Below are 21,817 nucleotides of genomic sequence, written 5' to 3'. Positions count from 1 at the left end.
CTTCTGTGTATTTCCTTCCCATTTAGGCCACAACAGAGCGCTCAGTAGAGTTCCCTGTGTTATACAGTATGTTCTCATTAGTTATCTAGTTCATCCATAGTAGTGTATACGTGGCAATCCCAATCTCCCCAATCACCCCCACCCCTCCTTTGCCTCCTCGGTATCCATACATTTGTTTTTCTCTATGTCTCCATCTCTCTTTCTACCTTGCAAATAGTTTCATCTGTACCATTTTTCTAGATTCCACATATATGCATTAATATGTGATACTTGTTTTTCTCTTTCTGACTTACTACAATGCAAAATATTATAGAGGAAATTGAGATAAAGACTCAAAGACTATTGTGTAATTGTAGAGCTCCAACCCTATTAATTTATTTTTGGTCACGCTGGGTCTTTCTTGCTGTGTGAGGGCTTCAGTAGCTGCAGCATGTGGGTTCAGTAGTTGTGGCTCCCAGGCTCTAGAACTCAGGCTCAGTAGCCGTGGCACACCAACTTAGTTGTCCATGGCATGTGGAATCTTCCCAAACCAGGGATCAAACCCATGTTCCCTGCATTGGCAGGTGTGTTCTTAACCACTGGACCACCAGGATGTTCCCAGCCCTAATTTAAAACAGGGAAGCCTGTGCTGAGCATTCGATGGTGGGACTGCGTCACTGTTTCTGGGTGGAACTGTGGTTATATTTCTTCTTTGTCCAGTTGACTGCCCAGGCACCTACGTGTCTCTAGTAGGATCTCAAGTGTAGCTTCTCCACCTGCCTCACACCCAAATTGTCTCAGGACCCTGAGGCTGCTTCAGGCTTGAGTTTGACTTCCAAATGCCAGGTGGAGAGAGAGAGAGAGCCCTGGGCCCCACTTCCCCACTAGCTGGCCCCAGTTTCTGCCCTGTTTCCATAGCAGCACAGATGGGAATTGGTGCCGCCCACTCCAGCATGTCCTGGACCACTGTCACCGTGGGGCTACCATGCAGGATCAGTTCCAGGGATTTTTGCTTTTTGCCATCACTCAGCCGTTGTTCCCAGAGCCTCCCCATCCTGCTGGGGGTGTTGGGTCTCAGAAGCTTCCAGCCCAAGTCACGGACTTGGCATAGACTTCTGAGCTGGTGTCAAGCCAGTTTGTGAGTCCAGACACCTCCAGCCCGCCCCCAGCCCTGACTCAGGGTGAGGTCCTCTGGGAGCTTTGGTGTCTGTTGGCCCCAGCAGCTCTCTGGGAAACGTCCACTCCATCCAAGGGTTCTAGTAATGTCATCCTTGGGAGGAAAGCAAGAGGGACCAGGTTCCTGTCCTCTCAGGACAAATTTGTCCATCATGTTTTTCTGAGATCACTTCTGTGCAGGGAGATGATCGGGGGGTCAGCCTCTGTCAGCCCCTCCAAAGGTCCCCTAACACCATCCTCCTAGGGCTGAGGCTGGGAGGGACAGCTCCCTTCACATCTGCATCTCCAAGTAGGGGTCACTCAAGGTTTCAGGGAGGAGCAGTGAAGTCCTGCTCCGGGGTGACTTGTCACGTCCACCGGACAGAGAATGGCAGCTGGTGGCTTCTCACACTTTCCAAGGCAAACATACAACACTGCAATTCGACCTCCCCAGGCAGTCAGGTTCAAGTGCAACTGCCACAGAGGAAAGTGCCTGGGCAGTCCATTTAGGGAGAGAGTTTTAAAAATAAGGACAGTGAGAATGCCTCCTGAAGGAGGTGATATTTGAATTGGAGCCTCAGGGCAGGAAAAATATTGGACACACAGAGATAAGCGGGAAGAAGCAATGCCTGGGCAATGGCATGGAGGTGAGGAAGTGCTGGGCCATGTAATGTAACAGGACATAATTCAGTTCAGTGGGTGTGTAAGCTATTTGAAGGAAAGGATTGATTAGGGGATAAACTGCAAGTGTGGTGGGGCCGTGTCTTTTTAAATTTTTATTTATTTGTCTATTGGTTGTGCTGGGTCTTCACTGCCACAAGCAGGCTTTCTCTGCCGGAGAGTGAGAGCTTCTCTCTTGTTGCAGTGCACAAGCTTCTCATTGAGGTGGCTTCTCTGGTTGCAGAGGATGGGCTCTAGGCACACGGGCTTCAGCAGTTGCAGCATGCGGGCTCGGTAGTTGCGATGCACAGGATTAGTTGCTCTGCTGCGTGTAGAACCTTCCCAGGCTGGGGATCGAACCTGTGTCCCATGCATTGGCAGGCAGATTCTCATCCATTTGGCTGAGGCACCTGGATTTTGTCCCCCAGGAGATGAGGAGTTACTGAAGATTTTTGAGCATGGAAGGACTTGACTAGAGCTTTGGGATGGTTGTGATTTCAATAGTAGGGAGGAAGGGTTGTAGCTGGGATGCTTGGAATAGGGGACCAGCGAGGAGGCTGCCTCACAACCAAGTGACGACTCAGGGACCACAGACTGCCACCGTCCAGAAGAGAGGTCACCGTGGGGAACAGAGGCGGGCGGGCCGGGGGGAGGATACGGCTGAGAGACCAGCTGTATGAAGCTCATCACTTAAGCTCCACATGCTGCAGCTGTGTTTGCTCTTGTCTGCTTAGTCACTCAGTCATATCCAACTCTTTGTAACCCCATGGACTGTAGCCCAACAGGCTCCTCTGTCCATGGGATTTTTCAGACAAGAATACTGGAGTGGGTTGCCATTTCCTTCTCCAGGGGATCTTCCTGACCCAGGGATCAAACCCATGTCTCTTGCATCTCCTGCATTGTCACTCAGATTCTTCACCAATAGTGCCACCTGTGCTCTACATTTAGCTATTTGAGGACAAAGCCTGCTTCTTACCCTTGTTGTTGTTCTGTCACTAAGTCTTATCTGACTCTTTGCAACCCCATGGAGTGCAGCACACTAGGCTTCCCTGTCCTTCACTATCTCCTGGAGTTTGCTCAGACTCAAGTCCATTGAGCTTGGGGATGCCATCCAACCATCTCATCCTCTGTTGCCCCCTTCTCCTGCCCTCCATCTTTTCCAGCATCAGGGTCTTCACCAAGGAGTCAGTTCTTTGCCTTCAGCTGGCCGAAGTACTGGAGCTTCAGCTTCAGCATCAGTCCTTCCAATGAATACTCAGGGTTGATTTCCTTTAAGATTGACTGGTTTGATCTCCGTGCTGTTCAAGAGACTCTCAAGAGTCTTTCTCCAGCACCACAAATCAAAAGCATCAATTCTTTGACTCTCAGCCTGGTTCTTATGCTAGTGTTGGTTAACTCACCTCAAGCCCTGAAAAAACCCTGCCCAGTGCCTGGGACACTGCTTTTTGCTGAATGATGAGATGAATAAATGATGATTCTTCTGTGCACGTGGGAAGTCTCTCTGCCTGGTAGGAATGACTGGCTCTGTGAGCCCTTGGCGAAGAGTTGGGCTCCCACACAGCCAGTCTTCCTCTGGCTTGGCCACCATTCCCATGATTGTGTGTTCCTGAGCAGCATGTCCTTTGGCCCAAGACCAGGGCTGAGCTCTTCTTTCCTCAAACCTCCCCAGCAGAGGCCAGAGCTTCCCAAATCCCTGGAACTAATAACTACACACAGGCTTTGCAGCAAGCTCCAGGGCCCCTAGAAATCCGAGATGTACTACTCTGACCTGAGATTCTGGTGGAACAGAGGAGAAAAGCTTAGGGAAAGGAAGTCATAAGAACAGCTACTAGTTATGGAGTAAGCACTACGTGTCAGGCACTCACTTCAAAACAGCTGAAGAAGATTCTTGAGAATCCCTTAGATTGCAAGGAGATCAAACCAGTCAACCCTAAAGGAAATCAACCTTGAATATTCTTTGGAAGTAATACTTTGGCCACTTGATGTGAAGAGCCGACTCATTGGAAAAGACCCTGATGCTGGGAAAGATTGAGGGCAGGAGGAAAAGGGGGCAACAGTGGATGAGATGGTTGGATGGCATCATCAACTCAATGGACATGAGTCTGAGCAAACTCCAAGAGATAGTGATGGACAGGGAAGCCCAGTATGCTGCAGTCCATGGGGTCGAAAAGAGTTGGACCTGACTTAGTGACTGAACAGCAACAATGGGGGAAATAATATCATTATCCTTTTTTTACAGATGATGATACTGAGGTTCAGAGAGGTTTTTGCTTGTGCAAGTTCATAAAGCTAGTGAGTATTGGAATCAAGATTGGAACAGGTGTGATGCTCTTGCTTATTAGCTCCTGTGCCTTGATATCAGGGCCCTTTCTTTGATAGACAGTGGAAATGAAGGGGCCCCACATCTTGGGTCTTTGTTTTTTCCTTGGTTTAGAAGAAAACAGTATTTCTCAGGCCTATTTTGTTGCAAGTGGCAGAAACTCACTTGAAATTTGCTTTAAATGGAGGAGAAAGCGAAGACTGTTTCTTGGCTCACTAACTGGAGCAAGATAGAGCTGGTGCCAGCTGAAACCAGGGCCCTGGAGTGGCCAGGCTCACAGCCCTCAGCTTCCAATCTCTGCTCATCCTGGAGTGTCAGCTTCTCTCTTTCATACCAGATCTCCTCCTGGCTCCCAGCAACACCAGATACTCATGCTTATAGCATGTCACCCAGAACTAGGCCAGTTCTTCTCTGCCTGCTCTAGTTAAAAAATTGCAGGGTAGGTTTCAGACTGATCTGCCTTGGGTCATGTGACTGTTTTGGGCCCAATCACTAAGGCCAGGGCATGGGAAACTGGAATTGGAAGGGCAGGAATCTCCTGTTCCCACCCAAAGCTGGGGAGTCTGGTGCTCTGACTGAGTGAAAGCCACCCTCCAAAACTCATCATTTGAAGGATTATTGCCTAGGACAAGCAGGGACTATTAACTTCCTCCTTGTAGAAACAAGGCAGATAGCTTCCTGTAGGACCTGCAGCAGTTCCATTTACAGGGTGCCCTTATATTCCAAGTGTGTGTCTCTTCTCTAGGATAGAAGGGTGCAGATGGCAGATACCATACTTGCCTGGGAGGAACAGCAAAGACACGGACCCTTTGATCTGTAGTCCCTCCCAGCTGTAAGGTGGGGCCACATTTGGGAGTCTAGGCCGTACTTCCTGAGTGGGATGCTCAGGTCCTGATTGTATCAGTTGTAAATAACAGAAATACAACTCAAATCAATTGATTAAACAAAGCAAAAACAAACAACAAAAAAGCAAGGTTAATTCTGATAATTGAGAAGTCCAGAGACTTCATGTCCTGTTGGATCCAAGTATCCAACATCATCTGGGATTTGCCTTGCTTATATCCTGGTTCTGTGTTCGTCTTTTCTTTTTTTTTTAATAGAAAATCTCTCTCTCTCTCTTTTTTAATTATTCATTTATTTTTGAAACTGCGCTGGGTCTTTGTTGCTGTGCATGGGCTTTGTCTAGTTGCAGAGAGCAGTACTCTTTGTTGAGGTTCACCGAATTAGAGAGGCGCAGGCTATAGGCTCTCAGGCTTCAGTAGTTGCAACTCCTGCTCTGGAGCACAGGCTCAATAGTTGTGGGGCTTCCCTCATAGCTCAGTGGGTAAAGAGTCTGCTTGCAGTGCAGGAGAGCTGGGTTCAATTCCTGGGTCGGGAAGATCCCCTGGAGAAGGAAATGGCAACCTACTCCAGTATTCTTGCCTGGAGAATTCCATGGACTGTGGAGCCTGGCAGGCAACAGTCCATGGGGTTGCAAGAAGTCAGACAAAGCAGAGTGAGTAAGCACAGCACAGCACGGGCTTAGTTGCTCTTGGGCATGTGGGATCTTCCTGTACTAGAAATCGAATCCATGTCCCCTGACTTGCAGGCGGGTTCTTAACCACTGGACTGCCAGAGAAGTCCCCAGGTTCTATGTTCTTAGCACTGGCTTTAGATTTAGTCTTGGAGAAGCACTCTTGAGATTGCAGCAAAGAGATACCAGGCTTATATCCAACCAGCTTAGCAACCTTAGCAGAGAGAGAGCGAGCTTGTTTTCCATTAGCCCAGCAGGAAATCTAAGAGTGGGATCTTTTTAGGCTGGCTTGCAGGTGTATGCCATCCTTGAACTGTAGCCAGGGAAGATACCTGTCTGATGTGACAAACCTGGAAACGGGGCTGACAGTGGAGTCAGAGTGGTTTACCAAAGGAAAGTAACTTTGTTGCCAAAAGAAGTGAGGGAGGAGGCCTTGGGTTATCAGAGCAGCAGCTGTCCTCCAGAGCCCCCACCCTAGTTCTCTCCCATTCAGCACTGAAGGTGTCATCTTTCCAGTCTTCTGCTGCATCCAACCCCTCCCCAGGGTTCAGTTCAGTTCAGCTCAGTCTCTCAGTCGTGTCCGACTCTTTGCGACCCCATGAATCGCAGCACGCCAGGCCTCCCTGTCCATCACCAACTCCCAGAGTTTACCCATACTCATGTCCATCGTGTCGGTGATGCCATCCAGCCATCTCATCCTCTGTCGTCCCCTTCTCCTCCTGCCCCCAATCCCTCCTAGCATCAGGGTCATTTCCAATGAGTCAAGTCCTTACATCAGGTGGCCAAAGTATTGGAGTTTCAGCTTCAGCATCATACCTTCCAATGAACAAATAGGACTGATCTCCTTTAGGAAGGACTGGTTGGATGTCCTTGCAGTCCAAGGGACTCTCAAGAGTCTTCTCCAACACCACAGTTCAAAAGCATCAGTTCTTTGATGCTCATTTTTCTTCACAGTCCAACTCTCACATCCGTACATGACCACAGGAAAAACCATAGCCTTGACTAGACGGACCTTTGTTGGCAAAGTAATGTCTCTGGTTTTAAATATGCTGTAAAAGTTGGTCATAACTTTCCTTCCAAAGAGCAAGAGTCTTTTAATTTCATGGCTGCAGTCACCATCAGCAGTGATTTTGGAGCCCAAAAAAATCAAGTTTGACAGTTTCTACTGTTCCCCATCTATTTCCCATGAAGTGATGGGACCAGATGCCATGATCTTAGTTTTCTGAATGTTGAGCTGTAAGCCAACTTTTTCACTCTCCTCTTTCACTTTCATCAAGAGGCATTTGAGTTCCTCTTCACTTTCTGCCATAAGGGTGGTGTCATCTGCATGTCTGAGGTTATTGATATTTCTCCCGGCAATCTTGATTACAGCTTGTGCTTCTTCCAGCCCAGCGTTTCTCATGATGTACTCTGCATATAAGTTAAATAAGCAAGGTGACAATATACAGCCTTGACGTACTCCTTTTCCTATTTGGAACCAGTCTGTTGTTCCATGTCCAGTACTAACTGTTGCTTCCTGACCTGCATGTAGGTTTCTCAAGAGGCAGGTCAGGTGGTCTGGTATGCCCATCTCTTTCAGAATTTTCCAGTTTCTTGTGATCCACACAGTCAAAGGCTTTGGCATAGTCAATAAAGCAGAAATAGATGTTTTTCTGGAACTCACTTGCTTTTTCCATGATCCAGCAGATGTTGGCAGTTTGATCTCTGGTTCCTCTGCCTTTTCTAAAACCACCTTGAACATCTGGAAGTTCACGGTTCACGTATTGCTGAAGCCTGGCTTGGAGAATTTTGAGCATTACTTTACTAGCGTGTGAGATGAGTGCAATTGTGTGGTAGTTTGAGCATTCTTTGGCATTGCCTTTCTTTGGGATTGGAATGAAAACTGACCTTTTCCAGTCCTGTGGCCACTGCTGAGTTTTCCAAATTTGCTGTCATATTGACTGCAGCACTTTCACAGCATCATCTTTCAGGATTTGAAATAGCTCCACTGGAATTCCATCACCTCCACTAGCTTTGTTCGTAGTGATGCTTTCTAAGGCCTCCTTGATTTCACATTCCAGGATGTCTGGCTCTAGGTCAGAGATCACACCATTGTGATTATCCAGGTTGTGAAGATCTTTTTTGTACAGTTCTGTGTATTCTTGCCACCTCTTCTTAATATCTTCTGCTTGTCTTTCCTCCCTTTCTGGGGCTTCCCTGGTGGCTCAGATGGTAAAGAATTCACCTGCAATGCAGGAAACTTGGGTTTGATCCCTGGGTTGGGAAGATCCCCTGGAGAAGGGAATGGCAACCCACTCCAGTAGTTTTGCCTGGAGAATCTCATGGACAGAGAAGCCTAACAGGTTACAGTTCATGGGATCGCAAAGAGCCAGACAGGACTGAGTGACTAACACTTTGACTGTTACTTTCCTCCCTTTCTAGAAGAATTTGCACATACCTGCTACTTGCATCTCTCCCTGAATTACACTTTAGAATCAGGGGTTCATAGACCACTGGGCTAAGAGGGAGTGCTGTGGACTTCAGGCCTCCCTTTTATATCACAGATGGTCAGACCACACTACAGAGAAGGGCAGTGACCTGGGCACAACTACCTCGTGGGTTAAGAGGGAGACCCGGCTAGAACCGGGTGGTGGATTTCTAATTAAGTGCTGTTTTCTTCCTCACACTAAGTAAAAGTCAGTGACATCAGGTCTCCCTTTTAAATACAAAAAGCATCCTTAACAACAAGAGTGATAAAGTTAAAAACCTATTCACAGTTGCTAAAGACTTTGAGATTGGATGTTCAGTCAAGAGAGAGAAAACAAATAGGTGGGTTTATCATTAACAAGGCTCAGCACTCGCTCGTCAAACACTAACTGTTCCCTGGCCCCCAGGGTGCCCTGTCCTCCGTCCAAACTCCTGGCCAGTGTATTAGCCAGTGGCCTCCTTAGTGAATTCAAGGGACGAATTCAGACAGATGCTTCATGGCCACAGGACTCCCTTTCTCAACCAGATTTCCTAATCACAGAATCTCACTCACACCCTGTACTCCTGCATCTCTCTCTCTCTCTCTCTCTCTCTCTCTCTCTCACACACACACACACACACACTTGCTGAGTATGGGGCTTGTTCTCCAGCTGGGAGGTGGCTTTGTTAGTGCTGAGTCGAATGGAAGACTCAAGAGCTTTCTTTCCATTCTTCCCATGAATCATGTGGCCCTAGTCCAGGGCTATTGGCCCGTGTCAGCCTGGGGAAGTCTCCAAGCTAACTCAGATTTTCAGACTCCAAGCTGCTTCCTGCTGGGCTGGGGTTCAGCTTGTCACTTCTCCAGGAAGCCGGGTCTGCCCGGGACTCCTTCAACCCTCCATCTCCCCTGGCCCAGTTGACGTGGCAGCCACCTCCTGGCAGTAGCATCTTGATTAGTCATTCCTCCTTGGCTCCATCTCCCTTCCAGTAACTTTCCACACACATGATCACCTCTCCCCGCCAGACTCCCTCACCCTTCCTGGGCCTGGCTGGTCAGGAGCACTCGCTCACTCCTTCCTTTACCGTCACTCCAGCCTCTGGAACATGCGCACACTCACTAAGCTCAGCGGTGCTGCTGAAATGTTCTCCCCGAGGAACCCCTGGGGAGAAAGAAAACATTTTCATCTCCCCAGGGTTTTGGGGTGTCTGCCTGATGCAGCCTCTGAAGTCCCCAGTAGTCATCAATACCAAATCTGACCCAAAAAGTCAAGTAAGATAAGACCTGGGCTACCCTGGTGGCTCAAACGGTAAAGAATCTGCCTACAATGCAAGAGTTCTGGGTTTGATCCCTGGAGAAGGAGATGGCAGCCCACTCCAGTATTCTTGCCTGGAGAATCCTATGGAGAGAGGAGCCTCACGGGCTATAGTCCATAGGGTCTCAAAGAGTCGGACATGACTAAGACACACACACACACACACACATGAACTGAAACGTGCCGATGGATTGAGTCATTAAAGGTCCACTGGTAACCATAGTGAGCACGATTTCCAGAGGAGGGAATGGAAAGGAAGTGTGGTGGTGGTGGTGTCTGCGTGAGCAGGAAATCAGGAGGCCTGCCCTGATTTTCTGGCCTTGGAGCAGGTCCCTTGTGCCTTTCTGTAATGTTGGTGGTGAGGTGGACATACCAGCAGTCTCCCCAGAGGAATTTTCAAGCTTTGGGCTTTTGTGGTTTGTCATGGCCTGGGGCTGGTGACTGGGCTCTGTCCATAGGCTTAGGCTTTGGGGGCTGGGTGTGGGGGGGCTGTGGGGACAGCCTCAGGAAGTCGGAAGCCTTGGCTCAGCTCCTTTCAGGGAGAGAAAGCAGCAGGGCCAGGTCCCCAGTGGGGTTAGTCCTGCCTTCAGAGCCTGTTTCCAGGGAAGGAGGTGGCATCTGCTTAGAGGGTCTAGTCTAGACTCTAGAGCAGTGGTTCTTAGACTGTGGCATCCAGACCAGCAGCATCTGGAAAGGCCAGACTCTCAGGGCCACCCCAGACTGACTGACTCTGAAACTCTGGGGCTGGGGCTCAAAAATCTGCATTTCTGACAAATTCTCAGCTGATGATGCTGGTCCCTGGACCACACCTTGGGAACCACTGGCTTGGAGATGCTGTAACTTCCTTCTCCCTTGAGTAAGGGTGAGCGTTGGTACTAGTGGGCCCACGAAGCAGTGATCAGGACTGACTCGAGGCCACTACAGACTTGGGCTCTCCCTTGGAGAGAATGCCACTCCTTAAGACACAGAAATGAGGCTCCAGGACTGGCCCCAGGGAATAGCTCCTTAGGATCCTGGGAAGGTCCTTGGTAATCTGTTTAGTGGCCAGGAGGTACCTGTCTCTCTGCAGCTATGTAACCTTGGATAGGTAACCAATACCTCACAGCCTCACTGTCTCCGCTGTGAAGTGAATTTATGTCAAACTTAGTTGTTTTGGGGTTTCCCTGGTGGCTCAGATGGTTCAGAATCTGCCTGTTATGCAGGAGACACAGGTTCGATCCCTGGGTTGGGAAGATCCCCCAGAGAAGGGAATGGCAACCCACTCCAGTATTCTTGGCTGGAGAATCCCATGGACAGAGGAGCCTGACAGGTGATGGTCCATGGGATCACAAAGACTCAGACACAACACAGAGACTAAGCTTTCACTTTTCAGTTGCTTTGAGGATCGAGTCACCACACCTTGGGGACATGGCTCATGGCAGGACTGCACAGTTCACGAGTAGCAGGGCTTCAAGGCACTTTCCTCCTCCTTCACACAGCAGCCCTGCCCAGCTGCCTGCACTGTCTTCAGCGATCTCACATACTACAGGGCCCAGGTCTATTTCCTGGACTGGGCGATTATATTGGACTCAGGGACCTTATTAATTATTAGCTTATTTTTGGCTGCACTGGGTGTTTGTTGCTGCATGCTGTCTTTCTCTAGTTGCAGTAAGCAGGGGCTACTCTCTAGTTGCAGTGCTCAGGCTTCTCACTGCAGTGGCTTCTCTTGTTGGGGAGCACGTGTTCTAGAGCACGGGTTCAGTAGCTGTGGCTCACGGGCTTAGTTGCCCCTTGGCATGAGGGATCTTAGTTCTCTGTCCAGGGATTGAACGTGTATTCCACTGCATTGGAAGGCAGATTCTTAACCACTGGACCACAAGGGAAGTCCCCAGGGACCTTATTTAGTATTGAATGTCCCACCTTAGAAATCATCTCTCTCCTTCACACATCGTCCCTCCCCAGCCAGTCACAGCTGCCTTTCCACCAAAAAGCCCCATATCAGAGAGAGAAAATGTCTCTAGGTCGATGCCTGGAGAAATCTCAGTTCTGCAGTTGGGTCCCACTGCACCCGGGGGCCTCTTCTTCCTGACCTGGGCCATCCACACAAACCCGCCAGGCTGCCTAGCGGTCGCTCGCATGATGTATTGCAGTGGTGGCCCTAGACAGTACGTGATCCTCCCTGCGTTTCACTCCAGGGGAGAGGAGAACGCCGTCACCGCCCTTGGTGTTAGGGGCGTGTCCAGCAGCAGGCGGCCAGGGGAGTCACGGGGCAGGAAGAGGGTTTCGCCACCCAGTGCCTGCGTCTCCTGTCAGGTGACATCTCCCAGGCAGCGAGCTGGTGACAGAGATGTGAGGGGAGCAGGTCCAGATAAAACCCGTGGCATTCATTTGGGAAGGGAGAGGGAAAACTGCCTTGGCCAGGCTTGTTTCTCTTCTCCAGGAGAGCTGCTGGGGCAAAGGCTCTGCTCTCATCAGAGACCGTGCTGTAGTCCCAGTTCATTTTGAACTGGAGCTTGAACTTGATTGCTCAACATTCTCCCTTCTGAAAAATGAAAATGATTCTTCCTCCACTCCTCACCCCTTTCTACAGCCCTCTGTAAAAAAAAAAAAAAAAAAAGTTATTTATTTATTTGGCCATCCGGGTCTTAGTTTTGATGCATGGAATCTTCTCTCTTCACTGCAGCATGCTGCATGCATGATCTTCAGCTGTGGCATGTGAACCCTTGGTTGCAGCATGTGGGATCTAGTTCCCCGACCAGGGATTCACCCCACACCTCCTGCACTGGGGGTGCGGAGGCTTAGCCACTGGACCACCAGGGAAGTCTGCTCAGCCCTTCTTCCTTCCCTCATAGTTAAGCTTCTCAAAAGAGTTGCTTGTCCCGTGGTCTCTACCTCCTCGTGGTCTCTACCTCCTCGTGTCCTCCTCCCGCCTGGGCTCACTGATACCCAGCTTCTGTGCCCATCCCCCTGACACTGCTCTCACCTAAGTCACCAGGGACCCTGGAATCGCCAGGTGCCAAGCGTCCTTCCCAGTCCTTACCTTTTCCAGAGTTCTCAGATGCATGCGTCTGGCACTGCTGATGGACTGTCTCTTCTAGGAAAGCTGCCCTCAATTTCCATCGCACCCTGTCTTGGAAGTCCTCGGACCTCTCTGTTTCTTCTCTGTCTCCACCACGCACCCCTCCTTCTCCCCTCACCCTCCAGGGACGCTGACCCCAGGCCCCTGTCCTCGGTCACTATTCTTGTCATCCAGGGAAGTTTCCTCAGTGAATTCCATCTGCCCCGTGGCCTCAACATGCACTCAGCCAAGGCCTGGCCTGGACCCTTCTCTGAGCTCCTGGCCCTTGCACCCCTCCTTCCACTTGCATATTCCCCAGGGATCTGGAACCCAGTGAGTGCAAATGGACCTCCCCCAAAGCCCTCCTCTGCCTGTGCTGCCCTCCAGAAAGGAGGGTCTGCCTCTTATCAGAAATTATAGGAGCAGGTGAGAAACTGGAAATGGAGAAAGAAGAAAACAAAATGTCCACAGTCCTAGCACATGGGAGCAACTACTTTGACTATTTGGGTGTGTGCCTCCCAGCCTTCTTTCTATGCTTTTATTTTTTAAAATTATTTTAAAATATTTGTTTATTATTTTTGGCTGTGCTGGGTCTTAGTTGCGGCGCGTGGGATCTTTCGTCTTGGCACCCCCCCTCGTCATTGCAGCACTAGGGCTTCTCTCTAGTTGTAGCTTGGGTTCCAGAGTGCATGGGCTCAGTAGTTGCAACTTGCTAGCTTAGTTGCCCCGAGGTAGGTGGGATCTAAGTTCCCCAGCCAGGGATCGAACCCCCATCCTCTGCATTGGAAGGTGGATTCTTAACCACTGGACCACCAGTACTTTTAATTTTCCACTTTCCCCACTTTACATTTTAGCTTACCACATTATTGGCTTTCCCTGTTGGCTCAGATGGTAAAGAATCTGCATGCAATGCGGGAGACACAGGTTCGATCCCTGGGTTGGGAAGATCCCTTGGAGAAGGAAATGGCAACCCACTCCAGATTCTTGCCTGAAGAATTCCATGGACAGATGAACCTAGTGGGCTACTAGTTCTGTATAACATTATTTTAAAGCTGTTTGGAACAAATAGCACATTCCAACTGTACAAACGGGGATTTGGTAAAAAGTAAGTCTCCCTCCCAGGTGTCCCCAGTGACCCAGTAGTAAAGGATCCACCTGTCAATGCAGGATAGTCAGGAGGTTTGATCCCTGGGTTGGGAAGATCCCCTGGAGGAGGTAATGGCAACTCACTCCAGTATTCTTGACTGGGAAATCCCATGGACAGAGGAGCCCAGCTGGCTACAGTCCATGGGGTCACAAAGAGTCAGACACGACTGAAGTGACTGAGCATGCACGGAAGTATCCCTCCCACCCTGATCCCCAAGTCACCCACTTCCATCCCCAAGGTAGCTGCCATTCCTGATCATTTGCATATTCATCTAATGATATCTGTGCTTACAAGAGCACCCGCCATGCCACCCCCAATTTCTTACTCATAAAGTAGCATACCATGCTTCCTGTTTTACACCTCCCCTTTTTTCCTTTCACAACCTATCTTGAAAATCATCCCATGCTGCTCAGATTGGGCTTCCTCCTTCTCAATTCCTGACGAGTGCATGGCCACACCATAGGTCATCACACTTCTCTTCACTGAAGGATGTTTGCATTGTTGCCAGTCCTTGCTGTTGTCAGTCAGTCTGCAGTGAGGAAGCACTGGGGTGGGGAACACATGGCTCTGGGGAGGAGGGGATGGATGTGAGGAAGCTTTGAAGGGAGAACTGTAGAGGCTTGGAGTCAGTGAAGAGCAGCGGCAAGCCTGGAAATAGGAAATGGGGTGACAGGAGGAAATGCGGGTGTCTGGTCCACAATAAGAGTCATCTGGAGCTCGCCGGCACCAGGCAGAAGTAGAACACTAGAGAGAGGAGGGCCTCTGGAGCCCGAAGCACAGGAAGAGGTTAAGGCCAGTGTCACGGGCCAGGGATTGAACCCTGGGTGGAGGACAGACCCTGTGTAAAGTGCTGGGCCCTGAGCCGGCTCCTTAAATCCTTACAACAACCTGCGAGGTCGTCACTTCTTCCCCATCATTTTACAGATGAAGAAGCAGGTGATAAAAAGTGGTGGGCTTGGAAATTCCCTGGTGGTCCAGTGGCTAAGACTCCCTACTCCCAATGCAGGGGGCCTGGGTTCCATCCCTGGTCAGGGCACTAGATCCCACGTGCCACAGCTGAAGACTCTGCATGCCACAACTAAGACTCAGCACAGTCAAATAAATAAATCTATATATATCTTAAAAAGTGGTGAACTCAAGTCCTCCCCCTTTACCACAGAGACAGCTGCATAGATGGCTAATGTTCAGAGAGGAGCAGAGAGGACAGCTGCCTCCAGAGTGGTCCCATATGGAATTCCATGCACTGGATTCAGAGCTGCTCCCCTGACCCTGTCCGTTCTCTGAGTGGCAGGCTCTTGGAGGAAGCAGGCTGACTGTGGTCTCCGACTGGGGTCCTGTGTGGTATCCTGCCGCCTGTCTGCTTTAACCCGGAGATCTGTGCTCTTTCCTGGCAGGTTTTGCCCATCATTGTTTTCTTCAGCTGTGCCATGTCAGTTCTCTACTACGTGGGTCTCATGCAGTGGGTGATCATGAAGGTGAGTTCCCAAGGTCCTGGTCCAGGCCCACACTCTCCCAGAATGCCTTGCTTTCCCAAGCCCAAACTCTCCCCAGACCCCCTGCTCTGAGAGACTGGACCTCCCGGCATCCCCTGCTCCTAGGGTCAACACCCTCTCAGAGTTTGCTGCTGCTGCTGCTGCTAAGTTGCTTCTGCTACTGCTAAGTCGCTTCAGTCGTGTCCAACTCTGTGCGACCCCAGAGACAGCAGCCCACAAGGCTCCCCCATCCCTGGGATTCTCCAGGCAAGAACAGTGGAGTGGGTTGCCATTTCCTTCTCCAATTCATGAAAGTGAAAAGTGAAAGTGAAGTCACGCAGTCGTGTCCGACTGCACGACCCCACGGACTGCAGTCTACCAGGCTCCTCCGTCCATGGGATTTTCTAGGCAAGAGTACTGGAGTGGGGTGCCATCGCCTTCTCCTCTCAGAGTCTACTACTAACCAATCACAGAGTCTCTTGTCATGCTATTAAGGAGACTTGGTGCCACAATCCAATGGGGTCTTTGGAGGAGCTAGTTTATAGAGTTGAGGCTGCATTAGAAGAGTTAGGGGAGCCTGGCAGGCTACAGTCTATAGGGTCGTAAGGAGTTAGACATGACTGGAATGACTTAGCATGCCCGCATGCGGGGGAAAAAATAATTTATACCAAAAAGATCTTGAGAGCAGTGGGCCACATGGGCCAGACTCAGCTGATATAAATGTCAGATCCTGTGCATATGTTCATAAAATCTGCCACACGAAACCAGGATGCAGGAGACAGCATTGGACAGCATTGGACCTGGCAAGAGATGCTGAGGGTTTTAGCTGATTGAGCTCAGAATAAACCAGTACATTAGGCAGCTGCCAGAAATGGAGCCTGGGATTATGTTATGAGTGCATGGCAAGCATGAGGGTGGCATGTGTGCTAAATTGTTTCAATTGTGTCCAACTTTTTGCGACCCTTTGGATCATAGCCCACCAGGCTCCTCTATTTATGGGATTATCCAAGCAAGAATACTGGAGTGGGTTGCCGTGCCCTCCTCCAGAAAATCTTCCTGACCCAGGGATTGAACCTGCATTTCTTACATCTCCTACATTGTCAGGCAGGTTCTTTACCACTAGCCCACCTGGGAAGCCCATGAGGGTGGCAGTTACCCCCAAATCTGGAGAATGTGTTCAACCAAGGGGCTCTGACAAACTCGGTGTGAGAGAGAGCCTGAGATCACACCTTCCATAGAATGGCTGAAGGAAGTGGGGATGAAGGGTCAGAAAGAGAAGGCCAGGGTGAAGGAGGTTAGGGGTAGGATTCTAAACACTTACAGATGAAAGATTAGGGAAAAGTGAGCCTGAGAGGTACTTGCAGTGGAGAGAAATTTCAGGGAAGCAGACTTGATGTTGATTAAAAGAAAGGACTTTTTTTTTTCTTTTGGCATACTACACAGCATGCAGGATCTCAGTTCCCCAACCAGGGATTGAACCTGGGCCCTCAGCAGTGAGAACAGAGTCCTAACCACTGGACCCTATGGCCCTATATTTGACCAGGGAATTCCCAAGAAAGAACTTTTTAATAGTGTTTCCCAAAGCCTTTCTACAAAAACTCTAGTTTCACAGCTGATTAGTAAATGCTACTAGGTAAAGGGATCCCATAGTCAAATAATTAATTTTTAAAAACATTTTTGGCCACACTGCATGGCATGTGGGCTCTTAGTTCCCTGACCAGGAATCAAACCCATATCCCCTGAAGTGGAAGAGCAGAGCTTTAACAACTGGACCACCAGGGAAGTCCCATGGTCAAATAATTTTGTCAAGCTAATCTAGACTCTGGACTAAAAAAATTTAAACAAGTTTCATGCAGGAGTTCTCAGAGCCTTTGCTAAGCTAACAAGTGTTGGCCATCTCCAAGGCATGTGTGTGTACAGCAGTTCTCAAATATATTTGACCAATGTGTGTGTTTAGTCACTGAGTTGTGTCCGACTCTTTGTGACCCCATGGACTGTAGCCCTCCAGGATCCTCCATCCATGGGATTCTCCAGGCAAGAATACTGGAGTGGACTGCCATTCCCTTCTCCAGGGGGTCTTCCTGACCCAGGGATGGAACCTGAATCCCCTGCGTTGCGGGTAGATTCTTTACTGTATGAACCACCAGGGAAGCCCTATATTTGACCAGGGAATCCTTTTTTCACGGACGGTAAGCCCTCATCAATGGATGTATGGAAGGAGAAGATGAATGGATCTTTGGGGAAATGTAGATGAGGAGGTCCTAACGGGGTTAGAAGGAAGGCTTTTATGGCACTTCCACCCCGACTGTCTCTGCCTCTGAGGCTTGCTGATGCCAATCCACAAAAAGCACCCTGCTTCCTTCCAGATCTCCTGGCTGATGCAGATCACCATGGGCACCACGGCCACAGAGACCCTGAGTGTGGCTGGGAACATCTTTGTGAGCCAGGTGGGTACTGCAGCCTCCTGTCCCCAAGGCGGGGGCCCTGCATCCCCAGAGCCCTGCTTCCATCAGAAGAGCCGATCAAACCTCCTGCCAGGGTCACCAGGGTCCTGGAGACGCTCCTTTGGGAAATACACTCTGTGCCTGGGTCAAGCCAAAGAGGATGATGTCTGCCTGGTACCTCCCACCACCTTTTATCCTAGGTGAAGGCTGTCTTCAGCTTAGAGGCTCACGAATCCTATAGATGGAGCCCAAAGTTCTCCTTTTATACATGCGGAAGCTGGGGTCCAGGGGTGAGGATGCCTTGCCAAGATCCCACAATATAAGCCAGGACTTAGAATCCACGTGTTCTTCCTGGTTGGGGTTCCTTCCACATCATCAGTTTGTCCCTTTTCCCCCTGTCTCTTTCTGAAAGGATATTTTCCAATATAACTTTGACTCTGAAGGGACTATCAGTCCTGAGTCCCTTTCAGAAGGCCTGGCCTTCCTAGGGGTGTGACATGGTGACCATTGTAGAATCCTGGCCTACCTGCCCAATATGTAAGTCACCAAAAAGACATACTTGCCAAAGTATGGCAACTATGGGCAGTTTAGGAAACTTCGGAGAATATCTACAATTTTTTTTTTTGCTTCGATCCAAGTGTATTGATTTGAAGGGTTTTTTGTGTTTTTTTCTTTAAAAGGCAGATGTGCTCTTGGATAAATTGTCCAATGTCCCTTAGATGTTCAAAATGAGGCAAAGAGGAAAATGTACTTCAGTATTTTATATGAGATTTTATTTTATATGAGATGTTGCAAATGTAATCAGTGGTTTTTGTTGAGAAATACAAATTTTAGATTGTAAAGAGTTCCGAAGGTGAATTAACTTGGGTGGGGGTAGGGAGCCTTCAAGAATTAGCAGTATCATTTCAAGCTCAGTGTTGATGGGCCTGGGCCCTCTTCTCTGTCTGCTCATGTCCCTAGAGGATTCCCGCCCCTCCACCCATGGCTTAAATACTTCTTCTCCCTTAACTCCAGTCTGGTATACATCCCACTGCTCCCTTCACCTTCCACTTGGATATCCTTAGATAATTCACTAGAGCTTAGTTGCTAAGTCATGTACGAATCTGTGCCACACTGTGGACTGTAGCCCACCAGGCTCCTCTGTCCACTGGATTCTCCAGGCAAGAATACTGGAGTGGGTTGCCATTTCCTTCTCCAAGGGATCTTCCCGACCCAGGGATTGAACCTGTGTCCCCTGCATTACAGGTGGATTCTTTACCGATGAGCCACCTGGGAAGCCCAGATAATTCACTAGGTTAAGGCTAAACAAGAGGAACCCTTGAGTTCCTCTCTCAACACGTGTGTGTGTGTGTGTCTTTCAAACAAAAATCTGGGCGCCATCCTTCCTCCCTCTGCTTCCCTTTCTCCCAGCTGCTCCCAGTCCATCAGCAAGTCCTGCCAGCTCTGTCCCACACCACATCCAGACCTGCCCCGCTGCCCTTCTCCTCTGCTACGAGCCACCCTTGTCTCTCACCTGGATACTGCAGTCGCCTCCTCTCTGCTCTTCCTGCCATGACCACTGCCCCTACTGTCCATCCTTTACACACACATTGGAGTGGCCCTTTAAAAACACAAGTCAGGACTTCCCTGGTGGTCCAGTGGTTAAGACTCTGCACTTCCAATGCAGGGGGTGCAGGTTTGATCCCTGGTCAGGGAACTAAGATTCCACATGCTGTGGTATGTAGCAAAAAGAAAAAAAAAAAAACAAAACTCACAAGTCAGATCATGCCACTCCTTACTGAGGTCCACTGCTTACCCCAGCTTGTCCACCTGCCCTCCTCCTCCCCTCATCTCTCTCCCTCTTCCATAGCACAGTCTAGAACACAGTGTGTGCTGGAATTATTTATTGAATGAGTAAATGAATGGCTCTGGGCTTCCCCATGTGCTCTTTCTTTCTGGCAACCCCCTCATCTTTATTGGAAGTTCAGGCTTGGAGTTAAATCTGCTTCTGGTCTTTTGCATGAACAGAGGCAATTCTTTGAACCTCTCTGATCTTCTGCTCTCCGGGAACATGGGGATGACCATTTCCTTCTCAGAAGGGTGGAAGTGATGAGTGTCAGGTGCTTAGCTGAGTGCCCGTACGTGGGAGGCACTGGACGCAGGGGAGCATTATCAGGTCAGAAGGAAGGACTGGGGGTCCTTTGACAGAGCTTGGCTTTTGCCAAGGTTCTGAGAACTTCAGCCAAGTACAGATGCTGGTCCTTACCCCTCCCTGCTGTCTCTTCCCCTGGGGTCCCCCAGTCATCACTGTGACCCACTCACTCCCAGGGGGTGAGGACATCTCTACTGCCCCCGTGCTAGCCTGGCCAGCTCTGCTTGTCTGACGTCCTTCCCTTTTGCAGACCGAGGCTCCTCTACTCATCCGACCCTACTTGGCAGACATGACACTCTCTGAAATCCACGTTGTCATGACTGGAGGCTACGCCACCATTGCCGGCAGCCTGCTGGGTGCTTATATCTCCTTTGGGGTACGTACAGCCCCCTTCTGCTTGCTGAAAACCAAGAACCTGAAACCTACCTTTGTGGGAGCCCCACACAGCTCCTGGCCAGAGCGTTCTGGGGTCTTCTCTCATGGGCTGCCTCCTGAACCAGGGCTGCTGTGATGGTGGGGGTAGAGGCTTCACCTGAGTAAGGCGGGCCAGGTGGGCTGGGCCATTTGGGCTCCTCACATGGCCAAAGCATCCCAGTGTTCTGTTTACTGAGCACCAACTGCATGCTAGGCAAAGTGCGAGGTGTTTAGTATCCTGATTTTACAGATGAGGAAATTGAGACTCGGAGAATAAGTGAGGTGTCCAAAGCCAGGATTTGAGCCCAGATCTGTCTGACTCCAAAACACAGACACACTGTCCTCCACCTAGGCCATCCCTGGAGATTTGTCCTACTTTTCTTGCACCCCTGCCTCCTCTTCACCACATTCTCTCTTGGCACATGTCCTTCCTCTACTCCTAAATTATTACTTGTGCAGCTTTCTGAGCACAATGCATTTCTAGGTCAAATTCCAATGGTGTGAATCTGGCCTTTAAACCCATCCCAGCACTACTGCATGGCAACGTAGGTGAATCTTGTGTGTCCCAACAAAGTGCCTGCTAATAATGTGTCATGTGTGTGCGCGCGTGCTAAGTCGCTTCAGTTGTGTCTGGCTCTTTGTGACTGTAGCCCGCCAGGCTCCTCTGTCCATGGGATTTCCCAGGCAAGAATACTGGAGTGGGTTGCCATTTCCTTCTCAAGGATTGTATTTGGATAAAACACTATACTTGTCTTTGCTTTTACATGCAAGTCTTTAAAAATCTCATTTTCCCCCTTAACTATCAAAGAAATTCTTGCTTCTTAAAGAAGTGAATAAAGTAAAAAAACAAACTCCCTTACTGCCACGTCCCATGGATAATTCCCTTTACTGGATCAGAACAGCAGTGCTCAGTGTTGTTCATGGGCTAGCAGCACTAGATTCGCTTGGGAACTTGTCAGAAACACAAGTTCTTAGGTCCCTCCCCAGACCTGCTGAATCAGAAACACTGTGGATCGGGCCCAGTATCCTGTGTTGGAACAAGCCTTCCAGGTGATTCTGATACTCGCTCAGTTTGAGAACCACTGACTTAAAATATGTCATTCCAGCTTGTGCTGTTTAGTTGCTCAATCATGTCTGACTCTGCAACTCCATGGACTGTAGCCCACCAGGCTCCTCTGTCCATGGGATTTTCCAGGCAAGATTACTGGAGTGGGTTGCCATTTCATTCTCCAGGGGCTCTTCCTGACCCAGGGATTAAACCCACATCTCCTGCATTGGCAGGCAAATTCTTTACAGCTGAGCCACCGAGGAAGTCCTTCATCCCAGATATTTCTGTGTAAATAGTCATTTAAGAATATATACCTGAATACACATATGCTTTCTTTCTTTTAAAAAAAATTATTTATTTATTTATTTGGCTGCGTTGAGCCTTAGTTGCAGCACTCTGATGTTCACTGCATTAAGCAGATCTTTCATCGCAGCTCACAGACTTTCTAGTTGTGAAGTGTGGACTTAGTTGCTCCATGGCATGTGGGATCTCAGTTCCCCAACCAGGGTTGGAACCCAAATCCCCTGCATTGGAGGTGGACTCTTAACCACTGGACCATCAAGGAAGTGCCTCATATACTCTTTGAAAATGAAAGTGTTAGTCGCTCAGTCAAGTCCAACTCTTTTTGAGCCCATGGACTGTAGCCCACCAGGTTCCTCTGTCCATGGAATTCTCCAGGCAAGAATACTGGAGTGGGTAGCCATTCCCTTCTCCAAGGGATCTTCCTGACCCAGGGATC

At 49.4% G+C, this 21,817-nt stretch overlaps 1 protein-coding gene and 1 non-coding gene across 3 annotated transcripts in view; both read left to right on the top strand.

Moving 5' to 3' along the window:
* SLC28A1 (solute carrier family 28 member 1) overlaps nt 1-21,817 on the top strand; it is a 62,994-nt gene that overhangs the window by 23,998 nt on the left and 17,179 nt on the right. For both annotated transcript variants that reach the window (XM_006058295.4, XR_003105377.3), the window contains exons 9-11: nt 14,964-15,044; nt 17,408-17,488; nt 19,867-19,992. In XM_006058295.4, the coding sequence (XP_006058357.1) occupies nt 14,964-15,044; nt 17,408-17,488; nt 19,867-19,992 (288 nt within the window). The remainder of the gene's footprint in view (nt 1-14,963; nt 15,045-17,407; nt 17,489-19,866; nt 19,993-21,817) is intronic.
* Nucleotides 19,109-19,181, top strand: TRNAG-UCC. Its single transcript has one exon. It is a non-coding gene; the product is annotated as a tRNA-Gly (tRNA).

Source organism: Bubalus bubalis, chromosome 20 (genome assembly GCF_019923935.1).
Source record: "Bubalus bubalis isolate 160015118507 breed Murrah chromosome 20, NDDB_SH_1, whole genome shotgun sequence".
NCBI classification, from domain to species: domain Eukaryota; kingdom Metazoa; phylum Chordata; class Mammalia; order Artiodactyla; family Bovidae; genus Bubalus; species Bubalus bubalis.
This window is presented reverse-complemented; position numbering and strand designations above follow the sequence as displayed.